General features: G+C 38.6%; 1 protein-coding gene and 1 long non-coding RNA gene across 2 annotated transcripts; both read right to left on the bottom strand.

Annotated features, from left to right (window-relative positions):
- Positions 1–4563: 4563 nt before the first annotated feature.
- On the bottom strand, positions 4564–12578 carry LOC102079540 (integumentary mucin A.1). The gene is made up of 13 exons (XR_002060743.2): positions 12572–12578; positions 11995–12444; positions 11735–11908; positions 11498–11603; positions 10817–10861; positions 10639–10686; positions 10234–10278; positions 9668–9712; positions 9490–9537; positions 9084–9128; positions 8518–8562; positions 8350–8394; positions 4564–5186 (listed from the first exon to the last, which is right to left on the bottom strand). It is a non-coding gene; the product is annotated as an integumentary mucin A.1 (long non-coding RNA).
- Positions 12579–12580: 2 nt separating this feature from the next.
- LOC109200586 (meprin A subunit beta-like) lies at positions 12581–16534 on the bottom strand (the record flags this gene model as incomplete). The annotated part of the gene is made up of 5 exons (XM_019356170.2): positions 16488–16534; positions 16050–16228; positions 15484–15702; positions 12957–13118; positions 12581–12801 (listed from the first exon to the last, which is right to left on the bottom strand). Coding segments are annotated over exons 3-5 (525 nt in total), but the record flags the coding sequence as incomplete, so codon positions are not given.
- Positions 16535–20060: the final 3526 nt, after the last annotated feature.

Below are 20060 nucleotides of genomic sequence, written 5' to 3'. Positions count from 1 at the left end.
CGTACAAAAATTGTCTTCAGATGTGAAAATAAGTTAGCAGGGGGTGACAATGGGATGTTCTGGAACAGGTACAAAAGTTTAGGCATTATGTTTAATTTGAGAACATTAATTCTCGCTATAAGTGACAAGGGCAAGGGCTTCCATCTATCTAGGGATGAGGTGATTGAGTCTAGACTCAATTACAGGCATTTTAATTAATTTTTCTCGATTAATCACACAAGAAAATCTGCCCCAAAGCGCAAATGTTTTTTTTAATTTAAAAGGATTTTAGTGGGCAGCAGAATAATAACAGACATGGACATGAATATTGTAACTCAAGAACTCAAGCTCATTTAATTTCTGGGGGGAAAAAAAGTATTTAAACTGAATTTCAATTCAAAACAGAGAAACAAAAATAATATCCCTGGCCAAAATTGGGCAGACTTAAAATTAAAGTGTTATTTTAAGTACTTTAAGTACATTTTCAAAATAGTATTGTCTTTAAATAATAATAATAATAATAAAAATTTCAACATAAAGTGCATCGTCTTGATGCATTCTCAATCATCCAGGAAAGTAAATCTCCAAAAGTTGAATCTGTTCATCTGGACGTAGCGTTTTGTGGGAGAAACGTTTCATCATTCATCCAAGTGACTTCTTCAGTCTCAGCTGACTGCAGGTTTCCCCAAACCTTATAAACAGTACATTTGCATAATGACTGAAACCAGCCCACTGAAGGAACAATGGGCTAGGAGGTCAGTTCCTTAATCATAATTATGCAAATTCCCATGACCATTGAACAACAATCACTGACCAAAACCAACTGATCAAAGAACACTGATCAATGGCCATGAGTACCATTCACAGAGAGTTTGGAATGGCTGCAATCACAGCATTGTAAGATGGCGAAAGATGTACCCTTAGGCCCCCTCCTCGATTCAGAGATGGTCTTTCCCTTTTCACGTAAATGGCCTCCTTGACTCCGCGCTCAAACCAGCGTTCTTCCCTGTCCAGGATGTGTACATCCTCATCATTGAAAGAGTGTCCACTGGCCTGTAGGTGTAAATAAACTGCAGAGTCCTGGCCTGATGAGGTAGCTCTTCTGTGTTGTGCCATCCGCTTCGCTAGAGGTTGTTTGGTTTCCCCGATGTATAAATCCTGGCAATCCTCCTGGCACTTACGTTATGTTACTTATGTTACTTATTACTTATGTTACTCTGTTTGTGTCGGGGGACCTGATCCTTGGGGTGGACCAGTTTTTGGCGCAGCGTGTTTTGGGGTTTAAAAGCCACAGAGACCCGGTGTTTAGAAAAAATGCGTCTCAACTGTTCCGATACTCCTGACACATATGGGATCACTACAGGTTTTCGCCTGGGCAGCGGTTGTCCTTCTCTTCTGGATCGGCTGGAGCTTTCTTTAGGTGCCTTCCCAGCTTTGACAAAAGTCCAGCTGGGATAACCACATTTACTCAGGGCCTTCTTGATGTGCTGTTCTTCTGCCTCCCTGGCCGCTGTGTCAGTGGGGATGGTGTTCGCTCTGTGTTGTAGCGTCCTGATGACACCCAGTTTGTGCTCCAGTGGATGATGAGAGTCAAACCTTAGATACTGATCCGTATGCGTAGGTTTACGGTACACGTCAGCTTTTAGATGTCCCCCATTACTGATGGAAATCTCACAGTCTAAGAAGGCTAACCTGCCACTTTTCATATCCTCCCTGGTGAATTTGATGTGTTGGTCCACCGAGTTAATGTGATCCGTGAAATGTAGTACGTCTTGAGATTTGATTTTCACCCAGGTGTCATCCATATATCTGAACCAATGGCTTGGTGGTGTTCCAGGGTAGGATAGCAACGCCCTCTTTTCCACTTCTTCCATGTACAAATTGGCCACGATGGGTGAAACTGGGGAGCAGTTTTTCTTCTTAAGAAAATAAGGCAGAAACATGAAAGGTTATTTCACCAGCTTCACCATTAGGTGTACATTAGGCTAAAACAGTGTGATCATCGAACATTTTAGTGCAAAAAATAACAAAACCATTGGACTCAAAATACTTCCATGCTTACTTACTGTCCATCTCTTTCAGCCAGTTACTTAGACAAACTAGCCTGTTCACATTTTCAAAGCTCAAGGCAGTTCTCTTTTTTGTTACTATGTGACCTGCAGGTGAGAACAGTCTCTTACATTGGACAGAAGTGGCAGGACTAATCAAATACTTGCGGGCCAGGACAGATAGCTGTGGGTGGGTCCCTGCTCGACTGGACCACCATTGCAGCAGGCAGTCTGTCTCGCTGATGGTGGATTCTGCTCTGTACAAACTCAGGGCCCTGTTACACAGAGCTTCCTCATCTGAATCAGAGTCTCAAGACAATGATGAGAGGAGGAACCTCTTTGTCTTTGCTGGCGCCTTTGTGCTGGCATCTTTACACTGTTCCTGCAGCAGGACCTCAAGGATGGTCCAAACCTCTTCTCACTCTCCCCTTGCAAGACACTTTAAATCCTTAAAGCCTGGGTCAAGCACAGTAGTTATCTTGAGCCACTGATGGTTGAGCGTAGTTACACGTTGGAATAGGTCCTTTGTGAAGGCAGTCTTAAATTTCACCATGTAGTTTGAGTCATCATTGGAGACCTCCATGGTGTGATGCAGATGGCAGAAAGCAGGTAAAACCACTAAACATAAGACATATGTCTCACCTCCAAGAAGCTCAGTCACAAACCTGCAGTAGACAGTTTGAGAAAGTAATTATTAATCTATACAATAACTGTCAACTATAGAGCTTTTTGAAGAAACAGTAATAATAAGTTAAAAAATTGTTTTATTTACCTGCATGACTCAAGGACAGTCGCCAGCTTTTGGAGTTTAACCAGCTCCGATGGAGTTAAAATGACTAGCTTGTGTTTTTGTCGAGCGTTAATCCAGCGTTGAATTCCACTGTGTGGAAACATCCTGTATGAGTGGCTCTTTGTGTTGCCCCAGTCTTGTTTGCTGCTGGTGTAGTTCCTCCATATTAGCAGGGCTGTCTGTAATGCATCTAATTTTGCTCGCTTTTCAGTGTGATAAAGCTGTTGAATTTTACTTGAAATAGTCTTTCAGCACGGCAGTTGGAAAGTTGGATCACCTGACGCTAACTGTAGCACATTTTCTAACCCCCTATCTTCTACCACTGATAGTGGTCTACAGTCTAGAGCAAGCCATTTTGCCAGAGAGTTTGTAAGTTTGTCCAATATTGACTTACTAATTTTGGTCCTGAAGCCAGTCATTTCAACAAGTTTGGGCTGCCGACACCTTTTGTTGGTACTCGGACTGCTAGAGCTAACAGCTCCCATGCTGCAACATGTTTTGCATTTAGATGGTACTGTTGAGGCTGAAGTGCTTTGGTGGTATGCAAACTCCTTTTTGCACAGTTTGCACTAAATCACACTTTTATCAAGGATTCCACCTTGATAAAAGGTGGTTTCTTTTGAAATGAAATTTGCCTTCGATCAATCCTAGCAACGCGCTTTCTTCTGATTTTTTGTAGCTCTGAGTTTAGCATCAGTGTAATCGGTATACCAGGAAATTGTGCATTGACAAAAGTTCCCCTTTGCTTGGAATGCAAAATGCAATGAAATGCGTAATTTTTTTAATGCGTTATTTTCTTCAAATTAATTAATCGCAGTTAATGTGTTAAATTCCCACCCCCAATAAAAACATTTACCATAGGTTGCTAACCTTTTATCTTAAGGTAATTATCCAAATAGTAGTCATTGTTGTGGTTGAGGATGTTTCTTATCTCTTTCCAAATGTGCAACATACTGTACATTCTCGCACGTAAGTTACTGCCAGTATGTTCCACCCCTACAGTTGTGTAAAAGAGAAAGTAAACTGTCTTTCAATTCTAAGGTGTACTGTATGAGGGCATATTAAAAAACACAATGTGATTCTTACTGGTTTCTAAAATTAATTAAATGCAATCTTAGATGAAAAACAACACATTAGATAATACATAGAGTCATTAAAATAAACTCCAAAAGCAGTTTGTGATATGTAAAACCTTAGAATTTCTTTTTATTATGACTGCATGTGAAACATAAGTACTGCCTCATTAAAATGAGTGAATGATGCCCTTTGTTCAGATAGAGCTGAGTACAATGAATACATGCATGGTATCTTTGTAAAAAGCTCATTACAAAAATCAAACTCAAACTCAAAACTGACGTAATGTCAGTTTGGCAATCATCTTCAATTATCTTCTTGCCCAAACCCCCCTTCCTCTTTTTGAGCTAATCAGCCTCAATTATATGTGGTTTAAATCTCAGTGCTCTGTCATTCTACTTTCAGACTTTTATTAATGCAACCCTCCTCCTCCCTATCTCCACCTCACCTAAGTCATTCGGAGCTCCATCCAAACCTCAATCTTCACCATCACCACTACCAGTGTCTAGACCCTAGGGGATCCTCTCCTAAATCCTATCGGCACTGGGATTCCATTCTGCCATGATGGGTCATCTCTCAATAAATTATGTTCAATTTTTGATCTCTGCTTAATAAAATGCACTGAAAAAACACTGAAACACTAACACTGAAAAAATTAGAGGAACAAGAATGTTTTTGTTTTAAAGATTATAAATTTTATTTTTTGTTAAACATCAGTACACCAGCATCTGAGAAAGCACACTGTGGCTTGTAGTCATAGTAGAAAATTTTCTTTCACTGCATTTTAATAACTTCAAACTCTGTGAAACTATGTGGATTTCTCGTGATTGAAAATTGCAGTAAACAAAACTATCAAATGAGTGTACAGCACACAAATATTAGAGTTTAAAACTATAATATATTTTAAGTACTTATCATTTAACTTTTTGTTTGCATTCTCTTTATTGTGGACACAAAACAAAAATATTGTTGCAATGATTATTATAAAAACAACCAAAATAAAAAACAAACAAACAAAAAAAACCCCAAAACCCAAAACTGTTGTAACACCAAAAAAAATCATGAAAAATCATGAACATGAATTATGAACATCTATAATAAATCAAACAGGAATGGATATAAATTTTCAGGTCATACAGTTGTAAAACAAGAAAAATATCTGAAAGAGTCATTGGTGTCATCCATGTAAAGAGTCCAGATGCAGATGAAATACACATCAAGGTATCAGAAGCATCAGTGCTAGCAGGAGGGTGAGAACCGGAGAGGCCACCATACCAGGAGAAAAGCAAAAAATGCTAAAACAAACAAACAAACAAAATTTTATGTATATGTATATCTATCTATCTATCTATCTATAAATGTAACACACATTCTACGGCAAGAAGGAGCTAGGACGACAGGTCGGGGTGAGATATCATCACCCCCACCCGAGATTGGTTACCAAGCCCCGAGTGTGATGGAAGAAGGATCATTGAGTGCGAGAGAAACTGACCTGAAAGATAGGATCATGGCGAAGCTTGAAACCTTTATCCTCTGTAGCTGGTTACCAAGACTATATGAACTACCCTCAGAATATCTGCTAGATGATGTGAACGCAGCTCTATAGACAATACCTACCACCACCATTACCGAGACTAACCAGCTGATCTACACCATGGCAGACTCGCAGCCTTCGCCAACTGCTTGAAGAGGTACACCAGAGAGATAAAAGGCAGGAGAATAAACCTTAGTGGTAGGGGAACAATATGAGAACAGCACCACCAAAGCTGGAGACAGAGCAATACTGGAATAGTATAAGGGAGAATGACGCAACCCATAACAGTGGCTAGTGGAGCTAAGAGCAGACACAGCAACCTCCCTGAACAGGGTCCTATAACCATCACGGTAGCAGATATCCAAGAAAGGGTCTCCAGTATGAACAATTGGACAGCACCAGGCCCTGACATGGTTCATGACTACTGGCTGAAGAAGCTGACTGCACTCCACGAGCATCTGACAGCACAAATGAACCAGCTTCTAGTCGATGAGAGACACCCAGAATGGCTAACCAAAGGCTGGACAGTTCTGATTCTCAAGGACCTCCAAAAGGGACTAATTCCTTCCAACTACCGACCAATAACCTGCCTCAGCACCACATGGAAGCTCCTGCCAGGCATCATAGCGGCTAAGATGAACCGGCATATGGCTCAATATATGAGTGGGGCACAGAAAGGAATAGGCAAGAATGCCAGTGGTGCAAAACACCAGCTACTGGTAGACAGAGCAGTTGCCTGAGACTGCAAGACTACGCTGACCAACCTGTGTACTGCCTGGATTGATTACAAGAAGGCCTATGACTCGATGCTCCACACCTGGATCCTGGAATGCCTAGAGCTATACAACTATCAACAGGACTCTAAGAGCTTTCATCAGGAACTCAATGGGGATGTGGCGTACAACACTCGAGGCCAACTTCAAGCCCATTGCACAAGTCACCATCGGATGTGGGATCTACCAAAGAGATGCTCTGTCCCCACTGCTGTTCTGCATAGGCCTGAACCCCCTCAGTAAGATCACTAACAAGACTGGTTACAGATACCAACTACGGAACAGGGCAATTGTCAGCCACCTCCTCTACATGGATGACATCAAGCTGTATGCCCAGAGTGAATGAGACATCGATTCACTGATCCTACCGGGATATACAGCAATTACATTGGAATGTTGTTTGGACTGGATAAATGTAGTCGGATGATAACAAAGAGAAGGAAGGTAGTCAGAACTGAGGGGATCGAACTACCAGAAGGCAACATTGCAGACATAGAGGAAAGCTACAAGCACCTGGGGATCCCATAGGCAAACAGTAACCATAAAGAGGCCACTAGGAAAGCTGCAACCACCAAGTACCTGCAGAGGGTCAGGCAAGTCCTTAGGAGTCAGCTGAACGGTAAGAACAAGATCTGGGGTATCAACACCTAGGCCCTGCCTGTGATCAGGTACTCTGCTGGGATAATAAGCTGGCCAAAGGAGGAGATAGAAGCCACTGACATCAAGACCAGGAAGCTCCCTACCATGCATGGAGGGTTTCACCCCAAGTCCAGCACCCTGAGGCTGTATGCTAAGTGGAAGGAAGGAGACCAGGGACTGGTGAGTGTCAGTACCACAGTCCAGGATGAGACAACAAACATCCACGAGTAGATCAGGAAGATGGCCCCAACCGACCGCATGCTCAGTGAATACCTCAGGCAGCAGAAACCCAAGAAAGAGGAGGAACCATAATGGAAGGATAGGCCCCTGCACGTATGTACCATCGGCAGATAGCGGAGGTGGCTGATATCCAGAAATCCTACTAGTGGCTAGACAAAGCTGGACTAAAAGACAGCACAGAGGCACTAATCATGGCAGCAAGGAACAAGCTCCATGTACAAGATCCATAGAGGCTGGGGTCTATCACACCAGACAAGACCCCAGGTGCAGGCTGTGTAAAGATGCCCCTGAGACAATCCAGCACATAACAGCAGGGTGCAAGATGCTAGCAGGCAGGGCATACATGGAGCGCCATAACCAAGTGGCCGGCATAGTATACAGAAACATCTGTGCCGAGTATGACCTGAAAGTACTGAGGTCAAAATGGGAGACAACATCAGGAGGAAGGAACACGAGAAGCTGCTGAGGTACCAAGGGCTCAGAGAAGAGCTCGAGAAGATGTGGAGGGTTAAGGTAACAGTGGTCCCAGTGGTAATCGGAGCACTAGGTGCTGTGACTCCCAAGCTAGGCAAGGAGCTCCAGCAAATCCCAGGAACAACATCCGAGATCTCTCTCCAGAAGAGCGCAGTCCTAGGAACAGCTAAGATACTGTGCAGGACCTTCAAGCTCTCAGGGTCTGGTAGAAGATCCGTGCTTGAAAGATAGATTGACCGCAGGGGCGAGAGGGGAATTTTTAAAAAAATATTAATTAAATAAAGGATGTACAGATAGCTTATGTTAAGTAATTAAGTTGAGCAGAAGGTATACATCAGTGCCGTTGTGTTTTATTGGGCAAAATCTGTGTGTGCTGCAAGCTCCACAATTAATTACTATGTCAAGAGCAACTTACAAACATTCTGACTGGCTGCTGACTATTCCTATTGGCCACTGCAAAAATGATTATTACCCCATGTAGTAATGCATGTGATGAGATGATATACCTTTTTAGACAATAGTATCAGCAGTATCAAATCTAATTTTTTATCATCAACATAGGGTTACATCCTGTGAAAGTCGAAGCATTATATGACGCGTACGTGAAAATGACATATAAGTTTAAAATTGTGCACTAAATATTGAAATGGATGCATCTTTTATTCTTCTTTTGTTGTTCTTTTGTTTTGTTACGTTATGTTGAGCAGCAGTCCAAAATCGAAATGATTAGGTCCACTAGATTTTACAGGCTTTGACAATAAAACAATTTTACAGACAGAAAATGTTTTAGAAGATTACCTGTCATCTGTGGTTTCTGGAGTGGGAATTGTAGTGGGTGAGGTCCTGAAATAGTCAAAGAAATTTTTGACAGGTATATTAAAATCTAAAACTAAGAATATGTTTGTTTCTATTTATAACATTTTCTAATTTTTGAAAAACAGAAAATGTGTGAGATGTTTGGCGTACCTGTCATATGTTGTGTTTAGAGATGGAAGTGTGGTGGGTGAGGTCCTGTGAAAGTCAAAGCAGAATATTGCATGTATGTAAAAATTACATATCAGTTTGAAAATTTACATCAAATATTTAAATGCATTCATTTTCTTGTTTGTTTGTTTTTTTCCTTTTTCTTTCAGCTGCTTCCTAAAGTATTCACCACTGCACACGAGCTTCCCCCACATGACCTCCATATTTCCTCCATATTTCTAGCATTCTCCACTTTATTACCAATCCTTATGCATGTGCTCCTTCACTACAACTTTGCTTCTCATTATCCGTAAAGAGGGCTTATTATATTGATCACCATAAGCAGTGCAACATCTAAATTTGGGGGTCCACTAGATTTCACAGCTTGTGACAACACATTCTTACAAACAGTAAATTCTGAGAACATCTAAATAAGTGGCATCATCTGTTGTTTATTGAGTTGGATTGGAGGTGGGTAAGATCCTGCAAAAATTAAAGCAATGTTTTGACATGTATGTGAAAGTGACATAGTTTCAAATCTGGCATTTTGTTTGAGAAGACTAGCGTACCTGTCATCTGTTGTGTTTAGAATTGGAATTGCAGTGGGTGAAGTTCTGTGAAAGTCAAAACATTTTATGACATGTATGTGAAAATGACATAGTTTCAAATCTGGCATCAAATAAATGCATGAAATGCATATAGGTTATTTTTTTATCCACTTATAGATGCTTAATAAAGTGTTCATAACTGCAGATCAGCTTCCTCCATCTTACTCTATTCCTTGCAGCTTCCACTATCACACCAACCCTCTGCATGTGCTCCTACACTACAATTTTGCTGCTTACTATCTGTAAACAGGGCTTAGTATGTTGATCACAGTCAGCAGTATAACATCTGTTCACGTCCACTAGAATTGACAGCTTGTGACAAAAACACATTTTTCCAAACAGAAACTGTTTGAGAATGTTGGAGTACCTGTTATGGTTTGTTATTTCTGGAGTTGGAATTGTGGTGGATGAGATCCTGTAAAAGTCAAAGTTTAGTTTGACAGGTATGCTAAAAGTCTTGCATGAGTGAGAGTTTAAATGTTTCTGTTTGTAAGAAACCTTTTCTGTTTCTTAGCAAAAGAAAATATTTGAGAAAACTGGCGTACCTGTCATCTGTTGTGTTTAGAGATGGAAGTGTGGTGGGTGAGGTCCTGTGAAAGTCAAAGCAGAATATTGTATGTATGTAAAAATTACATATCAGTTTGAAAATTTACATCAAATATTTAACTGCATTCATTTTCTTGTTTGTTTGTTTTTTTCCTTTTTCTTTCAGCTGCTTCCTAAAGTATTCACCACTGCACACGAGCTTCCCCCACATGACCTCCATATTTCCTCCATATTTCTAGCATTCTCCACTTTATTACCAATCCTTATGCATGTGCTCCTTCACTACAACTTTGCTTCTCATTATCCGTAAAGAGGGCTTATTATATTGATCACCATAAGCAGTGTAACATCTAAATTTGGGGGTCCACTAGATTTCACAGCTTGTGACAACACATTCTTACAAACAGTAAATTCTGAGAATATCTAAATAAGTGGCATCATCTGTTGTTTATTGAGTTGGATTGGAGGTGGGTGAGATCCTGCAAAAATTAAAGCAATGTTTTGACATGTATGTGAAAGTGACATAGTTTCAAATCTGGCATTTTGTTTGAGAAGACTAGCGTACCTGTCATCTGTTGTGTTTAGAATTGGAATTGCAGTGGGTGAGGTTCTGTGAAAGTCAAAACATTTTTTGACATGTATGTGAAAATGACATAGTTTTAAATCTGGCATCAAATAAATGCCTGAAATGCATACAGGTTATTTTTTATCCACTTATAGCTGCTTAATAAAGTGTTCACAACTGCAGACCTGCTTTCTCCATCTTACTCTATTCCTTGCAGCTTCCACTATCACACCAACCCTCTGCATGTGCTCCTACACTACAATTTTGCTGCTTACTATCCGTAAACAGGGCTTAGTATGTTGATCACAGTCAGCAGTATAACATCTGTTCACGTCCACTAGAATTGACAGCTTGTGACAAAAACACATTTTTTCAAACAGAAACTGTTTGAGAATATTGGAGTACCTGTTATGGTTTGTTATTTCTGGAGTTGGAATTGTGATGGATGAGATCCTGTAAAAGTCAAAGTTTAGTTTGACAGGTATGCTAAAAGTCTTGCATGAGTGAGAGTTTAAATGTTTCTGTTTGTAAGAAACCTTTTCTGTTTCTTAGCAAAAGAAAATATTTGAGAAAACTGGCGTACCTGTCATCTGTTGTGTTTAGAGATGGAAGTGTGGTGGGTGAGGTCCTGTGAAAGTCAAAGCAGAATATTGTATGTATGTAAAATTACATATCAGTTTGAAAATTTACATCAAATATTTAACTGCATTCATTTTCTTGTTTGTTTGTTTTTTCCTTTTTCTTTCAGCTGCTTCCTAAAGTATTCACCACTGCACACGAGCTTCCCCCACATGACCTCCATATTTCCTCCATATTTCTAGCATTCTCCACTTTATTACCAATCCTTATGCATGTGCTCCTTCACTACAACTTTACTTCTCATTATCTGTAAAGAGGGCTTATTATATTGATCACCATAAGCAGTGTAACATCTAAATTTGGGGTCCACTAGATTTACAGCTTGTGACAACACATTCTTACAAACAGTAAATTCTGAGAATATCTAAATAAGTGTCATAATCTGTTGTTTATCAAGTTGGATTGGAGGTGGGTAAGATCCTGTGAAAGTCAAAATATTTTTGACATGTATGTGAAAAAACCCGTCATCTGTTGTCTTTAGAGATGGAAGTGTGGTGGGTGAGGTACTGTGAAAGTCAGAGCATTTTTCAACAGGCATTTTTGATGCAACTGTTGTTGTGATTTGCAGTTATATAAATAATAATTCAATTGAAATTAAGTTAATTTATTTCATAACATAGCCCACCTGGATGAGCAAGGTCCTTTATCCTGGTCTGTGGGAGCACTTGTAATGCTCACTGATTTCACTTGAGGACATGGCAGCGAACTTCCATTAAGTAGAGGAGTGAGATCTATTGAAAGGAAAGAAAAAACTAAAATAACTTTTTTTCTTGTTTGAAATGATTCAAATGTTTTATGCATTTCTGTTGTAAAAATTTTAAGTACACTATTTAAGTTTAGCAAAGAAAACATTTAAATTTGCCTTGTAAATTGAAGATGAAAATTGCACTCTCTCCCTTGAGGTAATCTCTGGATTGGATGTCTTCCAAAGATGCAAAATTTTTATAACCATATAGGGTATTAACATAGATGATCTCATTGTTCTTGTCAACAATTTGACTTCCAACCTCACGAGGTTTGCCCCAAATTAGTACTCCTGTTTACAGAAAGCATACGTAACATAATGGTAAATAGTTTAATTAGTACATTTTTTTTAAGGATTACATGTTTCTGTAAACATACCATTGTACAGCAGATTTGGGTCAGTGGTGATACTTATTTGCCTTGACATCTGTAGCTGGATGTTGGGGTTCTGATCCACCATTTGGACAGTAAATTGCCTTTGTGGGCAAGGCCATTTCAGTTGGTCATCATAGACACCAGAGACAAGTTGCACATATACTCCAAAATCTGTCTGGCGGGGATTTAACGCTACCCGGTAAGCATAGCCCTCACTAGAATACTGCCTTGGGCTATATATCAGGGCCGGAGTATCAGTAGTGTTCAAAAGCCTCTCAAAATTATTAATCTGCCAGGTTCCATCTGGACACTCGAGCTCTGAAAGATTGATGTCATCAATAGAGAAGCCGCCTGTAGAGTTTCCTGCTCCTTTACGAACCTCAAACTCCACCTGGAACTGCTTGGTGGCATTCAGAGGAACATGGTGGAGAGTCCAGTGAGATGTTGGTGGACCTGGAGGGAGAATTTTTGGATTAAGAGGTAAACCGTGAGATATGTCTTTGTGACAAAATGTAAAATGTGAAGCATTTATACTTTATCTGGAGAAAATCATTATGGACAATCACAAGTGAACCATTACCAGTGATCTGTCCATGAGGTAGAGTGTTCCTGTGGAGTCCCGTTCATCTTGAAACTCTCTGATCCAGATGTTAAGTTCATCTGACTTGCTCCCATTGTGGTAATAGTAGAACTGCAGACACTGGACATGACACTCCCTCTGAGGACTCATCCTCTTTGTCTCCAGCCAGGCTGAGTCACCCTCCTGAACTGATTCTGTGCTAGCATACATGAAGTAACCTGCATCCTGACCTACAATGTTGTTTAAAATTAATATTATAGCAGACCACCAAAGCATTTATTATTATTTCTGGCTGCTTAACATGGCTGAGGTGAAAAATTAGATTATCCAAATAAAATTGTATTTTAAACAATGCGAAAACCAAATGCAACATTTGAAACCTTACCTTGATTACCATTTCCATTGGGCAGATTGGTGTGGTCAGAGCTGGGACCCCCATAAACACCTGTTACCATTTCCCAACCATTGCCACTCTTTGAACAGCGGTTCATCTGACACATGGTCCCATTGGTAAAGCCACAGTACATCTTAAAGGCAATGGATGAGTCTGTAGAGATACATTAAGAACACATTTCACTTAGGCTTCTGTTGTAGGCTTTTGTCAGGTGACTAATATCAGCAACACCATTTGTTGTGCTACAATTGTCTAAATGAAACTTGGAGTTTGTCTCTGTGTGTTTTGATGTGGGATTTATGTTCTACCAGAGAGTTCAATGGGAATAGTATTAGCTTGAACTCAGGGAAGAGTGAATAGAAAAGGCAATCATCAAAAATGAGTGGATTGTTTGGACACAGTTTTATACACATAGTCAGCAGTTTTATGCATCTTGGCTAATTATTGACTAGGAGTGCCTATGACATTGCTGAAGTTGCAGTCTGACACATAGCAACCATGGCATATTGATTTTTGTATGAATGAAACAAACAGGGTTTTTTGGTGATTATCGATTGGCCATAGTTGTAAATATAATCATGTTTGACCGTTTTGTTGTGTTGGCTCTGCAATAGAGTGGTAACCTGCCCAGGATATAGTATATCTCTGCCTGAGAGAAAATAGCTCATTAGTAAGTTGGAGAGATGTTTATTTGCACTGTTTTAGAAAGCCAGGTTGTGTGGTTGCCAATGTTTCTAGTGTTACTTTTACATAATTAAACCAGCTGATGGCTGCATTAGTATAGTATAGTATAGTATAGTATAAAAAAGTGGCACTGACTCATCAAATGTAAACCACCATCAGAAAGTGAAAATATTTTAGTTAAGGTTTAACTTCTCAAGGAGTTACTGCTTCTGACATTCTAAAAATGTGAAACTAACTGAAAGGTGCAAGCAGTCACGAGTCAGACTGATTCATAATTTTGTGGGTTTGATTTTATTTTAATTCTGACAACTAATTTTGATTTTAGTCATTATTTAGGCTAAAATTACTTTTTGAGGCTGCATCTGTTTTATCAACTCCCCACATTCAGTGCTGGCTGACTTGGGTCATGATCATGAGCTCTCTTGAAGAAACAAACAAAGTTATTTTATCTAGATCTTTTGTGACTTGTAGAACCGTTCTTAAGACAAACAAACTTGAGCATGCTGAAAGTTCAAAAAGGGATCATAATGGACATTTTGGAAAGCAACAGTACATACAGGTGCTGGTCATATAATTAGAATATGATCAAAAAGTTGATTTATTTCACTAATTCCAATTGAAAAAGTGAAACTTGTATAATGTATACATTCATTCCACACAGACTGATATATTTCAAGTGTTTATTTCTTTAAATTTTGATGATTACAGCTGACAACTAATGAAAACCCCAAATTCAGTATGGACCGGACTGCTGGTGAGTGGTCCAAAGTTATATTCTCTGATGAAAGTAAATTCTGCATTCCTTTGGAATCAGAGAGGAGAGGCACAGAATCATGTTGCTTGAGGTCCAGTGTAAAGTTTTCACAGCCAGTGATGGTTTGGGGTGCCATGTCATCAGCTGGTGTTGCTCCACTGTGTTTTCTGAGGTCCAAGGTCAACACAGCCGTATACCAGGAAGTTTTAGAGCACTTCATGCTTCTTGCTGCTGACCAACTATGGAGACGCAGATTTCATTTTCCAACAGGACTTGGCACCTGCACACAGTGCCAAAGCTACCAACACCTGGTTTAAGGACCATGGTACCCTGTTCTTACTTGGTCAGCAAACTCGCCTGACCTTAACCCCATAGAAAATCTATGGGGTATTGTGAAGAGGAAGATGCGATATGCCAGACCCAACAATGCAGAAGAGCTGAAGGCCACTATCAGAGCAACCTGGGCTCTCATAACACCTGAGCAGTGCCACATACTGATTGAATCCATGCCACTCCGCATTGCTGCAGTAATTCAGGCAAAGGAGCCCCAACAAAGTACTGAGTGCTGTACATGCTCATACTTTCATGTTCATACTTTCAGTTGGCCAAGATTTCTAAAAATCTTTTCTTTGTATTGGTCTTAAGTAATATTCTACTTTTCTAAGATACTGAATTTGGGGTTTTCAATAGTTGTTAGTTATAATCATCAACATTAAAATAAATAACACTTGAAATATATCAGTCTGTGTGGAATGAATGTATACATTATGCAAGTTTTACTTTTTGAATGGAATTAGTGAAATAAATCAACTTTGTAATGATATTCTAATTATACGACTAGCACCTATATTCCTCCCCTTATACATACAGAAAACCTGAGTAAAGTTCTTGAGAAAGAACATGCTCAGTATCTCTAAAAATAATGTAAAAACCCGTTGCAAGTGTGAGTGTGACAAAGAAAACAGTTACTTTCCATTGGTTAATGGTACATTGTACTTATGGTGTTCTTAATAATTCTAACACCAATACCAAAGCGTTCCTGAAGCTGGATGTTGGTCTCCTTAATCGTCAAGCACTTACTGCATTTGTAGAGTAGATTCAGCTCCTGAACATCACTAGCGCTCATTTCCAATCGTTGACCAATCAGATTCTGGAAATTAGGGTCTTTGGTGATAATTGTAGATCCATTGCCATTGGTGAAAGCATCTTTGGCATAGTGCATCACTGACAAATAGTCATATGGGACTCCGTGGGTGGTGCTCTCATTACTGCCAACTATTCTAAAGTTGTTCTTTTTATCTATAAAAATCATATATAAAAGCCAAACATCACATACAGTATACTGCACTGAAAAGATTTTGATATCATGAGAGAAAGTCAAACCATTAAAGGAGTAAACAGCATACTCAGTATATTGGTTACAAAATATTACTCAATCTGCTACTTTATTGAAAATGATACTTTGCAGAATGGCAGAAATCCAAAGATTCTTTGTAAATAGTTTTAATACTCTCGACTTTTTTAACTGTTTCAAAGTGGTTGATTCATTTCTGCAGATTATTTTGTATAGTTTTAAGCTTAGTATGTGAATAGAAATATCAAAAATACATTAACATCATAATAAGTAATATAAGTATTAATCAAACCTTCTAGGATGTTTTCAAATTGAATCGTCACATAATCATTTCTGTCATATCTGGACTGTTCATGGTAGAAGCCAAGAGCATGAAGGAACTCATGTTCAACAATGGCAATGGAACCACAGCCTCTTCCAATGGAGAGTTCCTGTCCATTGGAAATTACCTGCCCGATGTATGACCAACATCTGAAAATAAAAACACTGATCAATGTTTGTCTTATATGTAGTTTTCTTTTATCTAATTTATTTTGTTTAGTCTATAAAATCCCAATCAAATAAATAACAAAAGAGACACATAAATATAACTTGTTTTAAAAAGTACATAAAAAAAGCAAAACAAAACAAACAAAATATTAGTGATGAATTGGTAGTTTTTATAATATTTATATTAATTAAAACTAAATGGGCAATTTTATAAAAAAAAAAAAAGCAGAAAAAAACATACCCGTCTAACTGTTTGACAGAAATGTAATCATCCTCAGAGTCCCTTGGTTTGAATCAATGCATGATTTCAACCTGAATTGGTCAAAGGCCCTCAGATGACTCCTTTAGAATTAATGTCTACCATTGTTCATGATAGTTGGGTTATAGATATAAAAAAAAGATATGTTAGACAACTGAGAGATGTGCTATCCTTGCTCATGCACAGTATATTGCTCTAAAATCTTTCTAAGCGCTTTAGCAGAGACGTGATTACTTTGGCAGTACAAACTATGTTAGTCAATTAGTTTGTTCACTTGAAGATGGTCCTGCTGTCTTTTCTATTATGTACTCCTATGCAATAACAGGCTCCAGCTGACATGTACCAAAATTGCATTTTCAGGTAACAGATCACAAAGATATGCTCCCACAGAAGTAAGGAAATCAGTATTTCTTTTAAATGTATATGTAAGAAATATATATTTACCAAGGTCGTTATTCAACACATAGGGGACTGGGGATTTCCATAGGATGTTTCATCAATAATGGTACTCTTCTGCATGTTTGTAGGCTAAGAACAAGAAATGTCTCTTATAACTTTGCATTGAAATAACAATGCAAGTTACTATCCATATAGATGTTTTAAGGATAATATATTTTATCTCACAAAAAAATAAACTTACCTCCAAAATATCATCATTTAAAAATTCTAAGATAAATGTTAAAATTAGAAACAGTCACTGATAGTCAAATAAAGTTGTGTGAAACTGAAAACACAAAATCTCCTCAAACAGGCATTTAGTTGTAAGTAAATGTTGAACTTTACCTTGTTTATTTCTGGAATGTCCTTTCTTCAGCACATCTACAAAAACAGATTTGGTGCTTCTGTATTCAGTTTTCATATTAAAAAAAATGTAATATCATCAATAAAATGAATTATTATGGAAATAAATATTAGAACTTACCCACTATATCTGGTCCAGTCTGGAAAAAATTCAAAATCCAAATCAGTTTTGTTTCCGATATTAATATTCAGTATTATTTTTAAATGACTTAATTTCAAAAACGCAAATATTAATGTTTGAATATAGACAAGTAGATTCTTCTTTGGGTGGATGTGTAAAAAACCAACTAATGACTTACTGATTCAAGGAGAATGCTTCTGAAATTGCCATGTCACAAAAAGAAAACACATCCTTTCATCCTCATAGTGTGTCTTTGATGAAACCTAATCAATAGAGATTCTACCAAGAATCATTAAACATTCACGAAATTAAAAAACATATCAAGATATAATAATCTAATCATCTCAGCTGAAACATTTAATTTAATACATTTCGGCTTTATGCTTTAGTTAATCAATAATTTCAATTTGTTCTTATAGAAACTTGTCTTTACCTTGTGCCACACTGTCTCTTCCATCTGTATGAGAAGTTGTGTCTGTGACAGGAATGTTAGAACCGGTTTTATACAACTAAAGCTACGTGCTTGGGATGTCAGATAGTCCTGCATGCAATTATTGTATATCTAGTTTTGCTTGTTAACCGATGCTTTGTTAACAGGAACTTGCAGTTACAGTAACAGTAACATAACAATCATGAGTACTTGCATTACTTGCATTACTTAAAGCGAACAGCCCACTTCACATCTGTTTTTAGCAGGAACAAAACAAAAAAAAATCATTGCAAGAAGGGCATAAGCAGCAATATGTTAGGAATGTGGATGGTGGAAAACCACCTGTATGAAGTCAATACTACTTGTGGCTTCTAAACTTTTTTTTTCTCTAACAAACTGTAGTTTCTGAGATTGTTCCTTATTTTGTTAATGGAGCCACTGTCAAGAATCAAATAGTACACAAATATGTAATTAATATTAAACAAAACATTATCAATTGATTCCATTGTATACTTATAGAGGTGCCATGTTTGATTGTGTGATATTTCACAAGCCTACTTCAGAGGTTTGTATCAATCTCGAAGAAAGAAGATGGTGTGGAAAATTAGAGATGGACCGATCCGATACCGACTTACTGGATCGGATATCGGAGGGAAATAAAAAATGTAATCCGATCCACTAAATATCAAAAAAGCACCTCAAAAAACTTGCCACACGGCGTAACTCGGCTCATAACCGTAGCACGTCGGAGCAGTATGCATCACGTGATAGAGCAGCTGTGTGTATTTGTAGCCTGCTACCAATCCGGCATTTCATCTCCGAGGAGTTATCCCAGAGAGAAGTAAAGCAAGTGTGTAAGTTCATCTCTGAATGTTTGTAAAGCGTACCCACGTTTAGCTTAACAACCGATATATGGAGCGACTGCCTCCCCCTCCCTCCGTCCCTCCCTCTCCTGCTGCTACTTCAATCATGAAACTGATCAATGATCAGCTGATCGGCTTTTCTGTCGCGAGTCCGTCTCTCTTCTTTGTTTTTGGCCCACTTTGCACCAGAAAGAGGAAACCAGCAGCTGAACAACAGCAGCACGTTTAACCTTGATAAGCTGTTGTTAGAATTTATTTAATATTACTTTCTACCAGGATCCTTTTCTACTAGCTGACGGCTGGTAACTGTGCAGGGGCGGATCTAGCAAAGTTTAGCCAGGGGGGCCGATAGGGCATGAACAGGGAAAAGGGGCACAAAGACATACTTTTCTTTCTTATTCTCATTTAAAATGTCTAGCTTTTAATAAATAATTATCCGATAGTTTTAATCTGATGTAAAATGTATAGAAGTCCATTACTGTATATAGTAACTGTTAAGTCTAATATACCCTAGTAAGCTATAGTACTTTTTCCTTTGGGAAGATACCATCTGTGCAGTCTGCAATTCTGTTGAAGAAAGATGTTGAATCTATTTAATTATTCTTGAAAAATAATTTATTTCTGTGCATTTTTTTTCACACTGCATCAAATTAAAGTTGATTACGTCGATTAAGCATCATGAGGTGGAGGGTGGGGGTGGTTCCCTATTTTTTTTTTGCTGGGAGTTTTAGAACCCTATTAGTTAGGTTGCTTAATATTTCTGCTAAGTACTCTTTAACCCTTTAAAACCGGTCGGAGCGGGCACGCTCCGTTTTGCGTAACTATTTTTAAATCCCGGTAGCTCTGCAACCACTTAAGCTAAAGCAATAATTTTTTTACATCTGAAACTGGAGAAGTTGTACTTATATCTTATGCCATCAGCTTGTCCTAGGTCACGGTTTTCTTCCACATATAGCTTTGCAAAAACTGCATAAAAAGCGCTTGCAGCAACAAAAACATAATATTCCAGAAACACGTTTTGCCGATCCGATCAGCTGTTCATAACACTTCCTACGTTGGAATAGATGTCAGCGCGAACTTTCGCATGTCCGCCATTACCTGCCTGAAACCGGAAGTGACGTCATTTTCGCGGAAATGTAGTTTTTTTTACTGTCAGGGCCTCAGAGCCTATACTGGTGTTTTTAAAAGTTATCTTTGACTTTATGACTTTCTGTGTCGTTTCTGGGATGCTTAGAACTCGAATTGCACTGCTGGAAATAGTTTATTTTGATGCATATGCTGCTTTTTTGCAAATTTGCACTATAATATTTATTTTCGTTTTTCCTGCAGTATATAAAAAT

The sequence above is a fragment of the Oreochromis niloticus genome, unplaced genomic scaffold (assembly GCF_001858045.2).
Source record: "Oreochromis niloticus isolate F11D_XX unplaced genomic scaffold, O_niloticus_UMD_NMBU tig00000289_pilon, whole genome shotgun sequence".
NCBI classification, from domain to species: Eukaryota; Metazoa; Chordata; class Actinopteri; order Cichliformes; family Cichlidae; genus Oreochromis; species Oreochromis niloticus.
The sequence above is the reverse complement of the archived record's forward strand: the minus strand, read 5'-3'. Positions and strand labels throughout refer to the sequence as shown.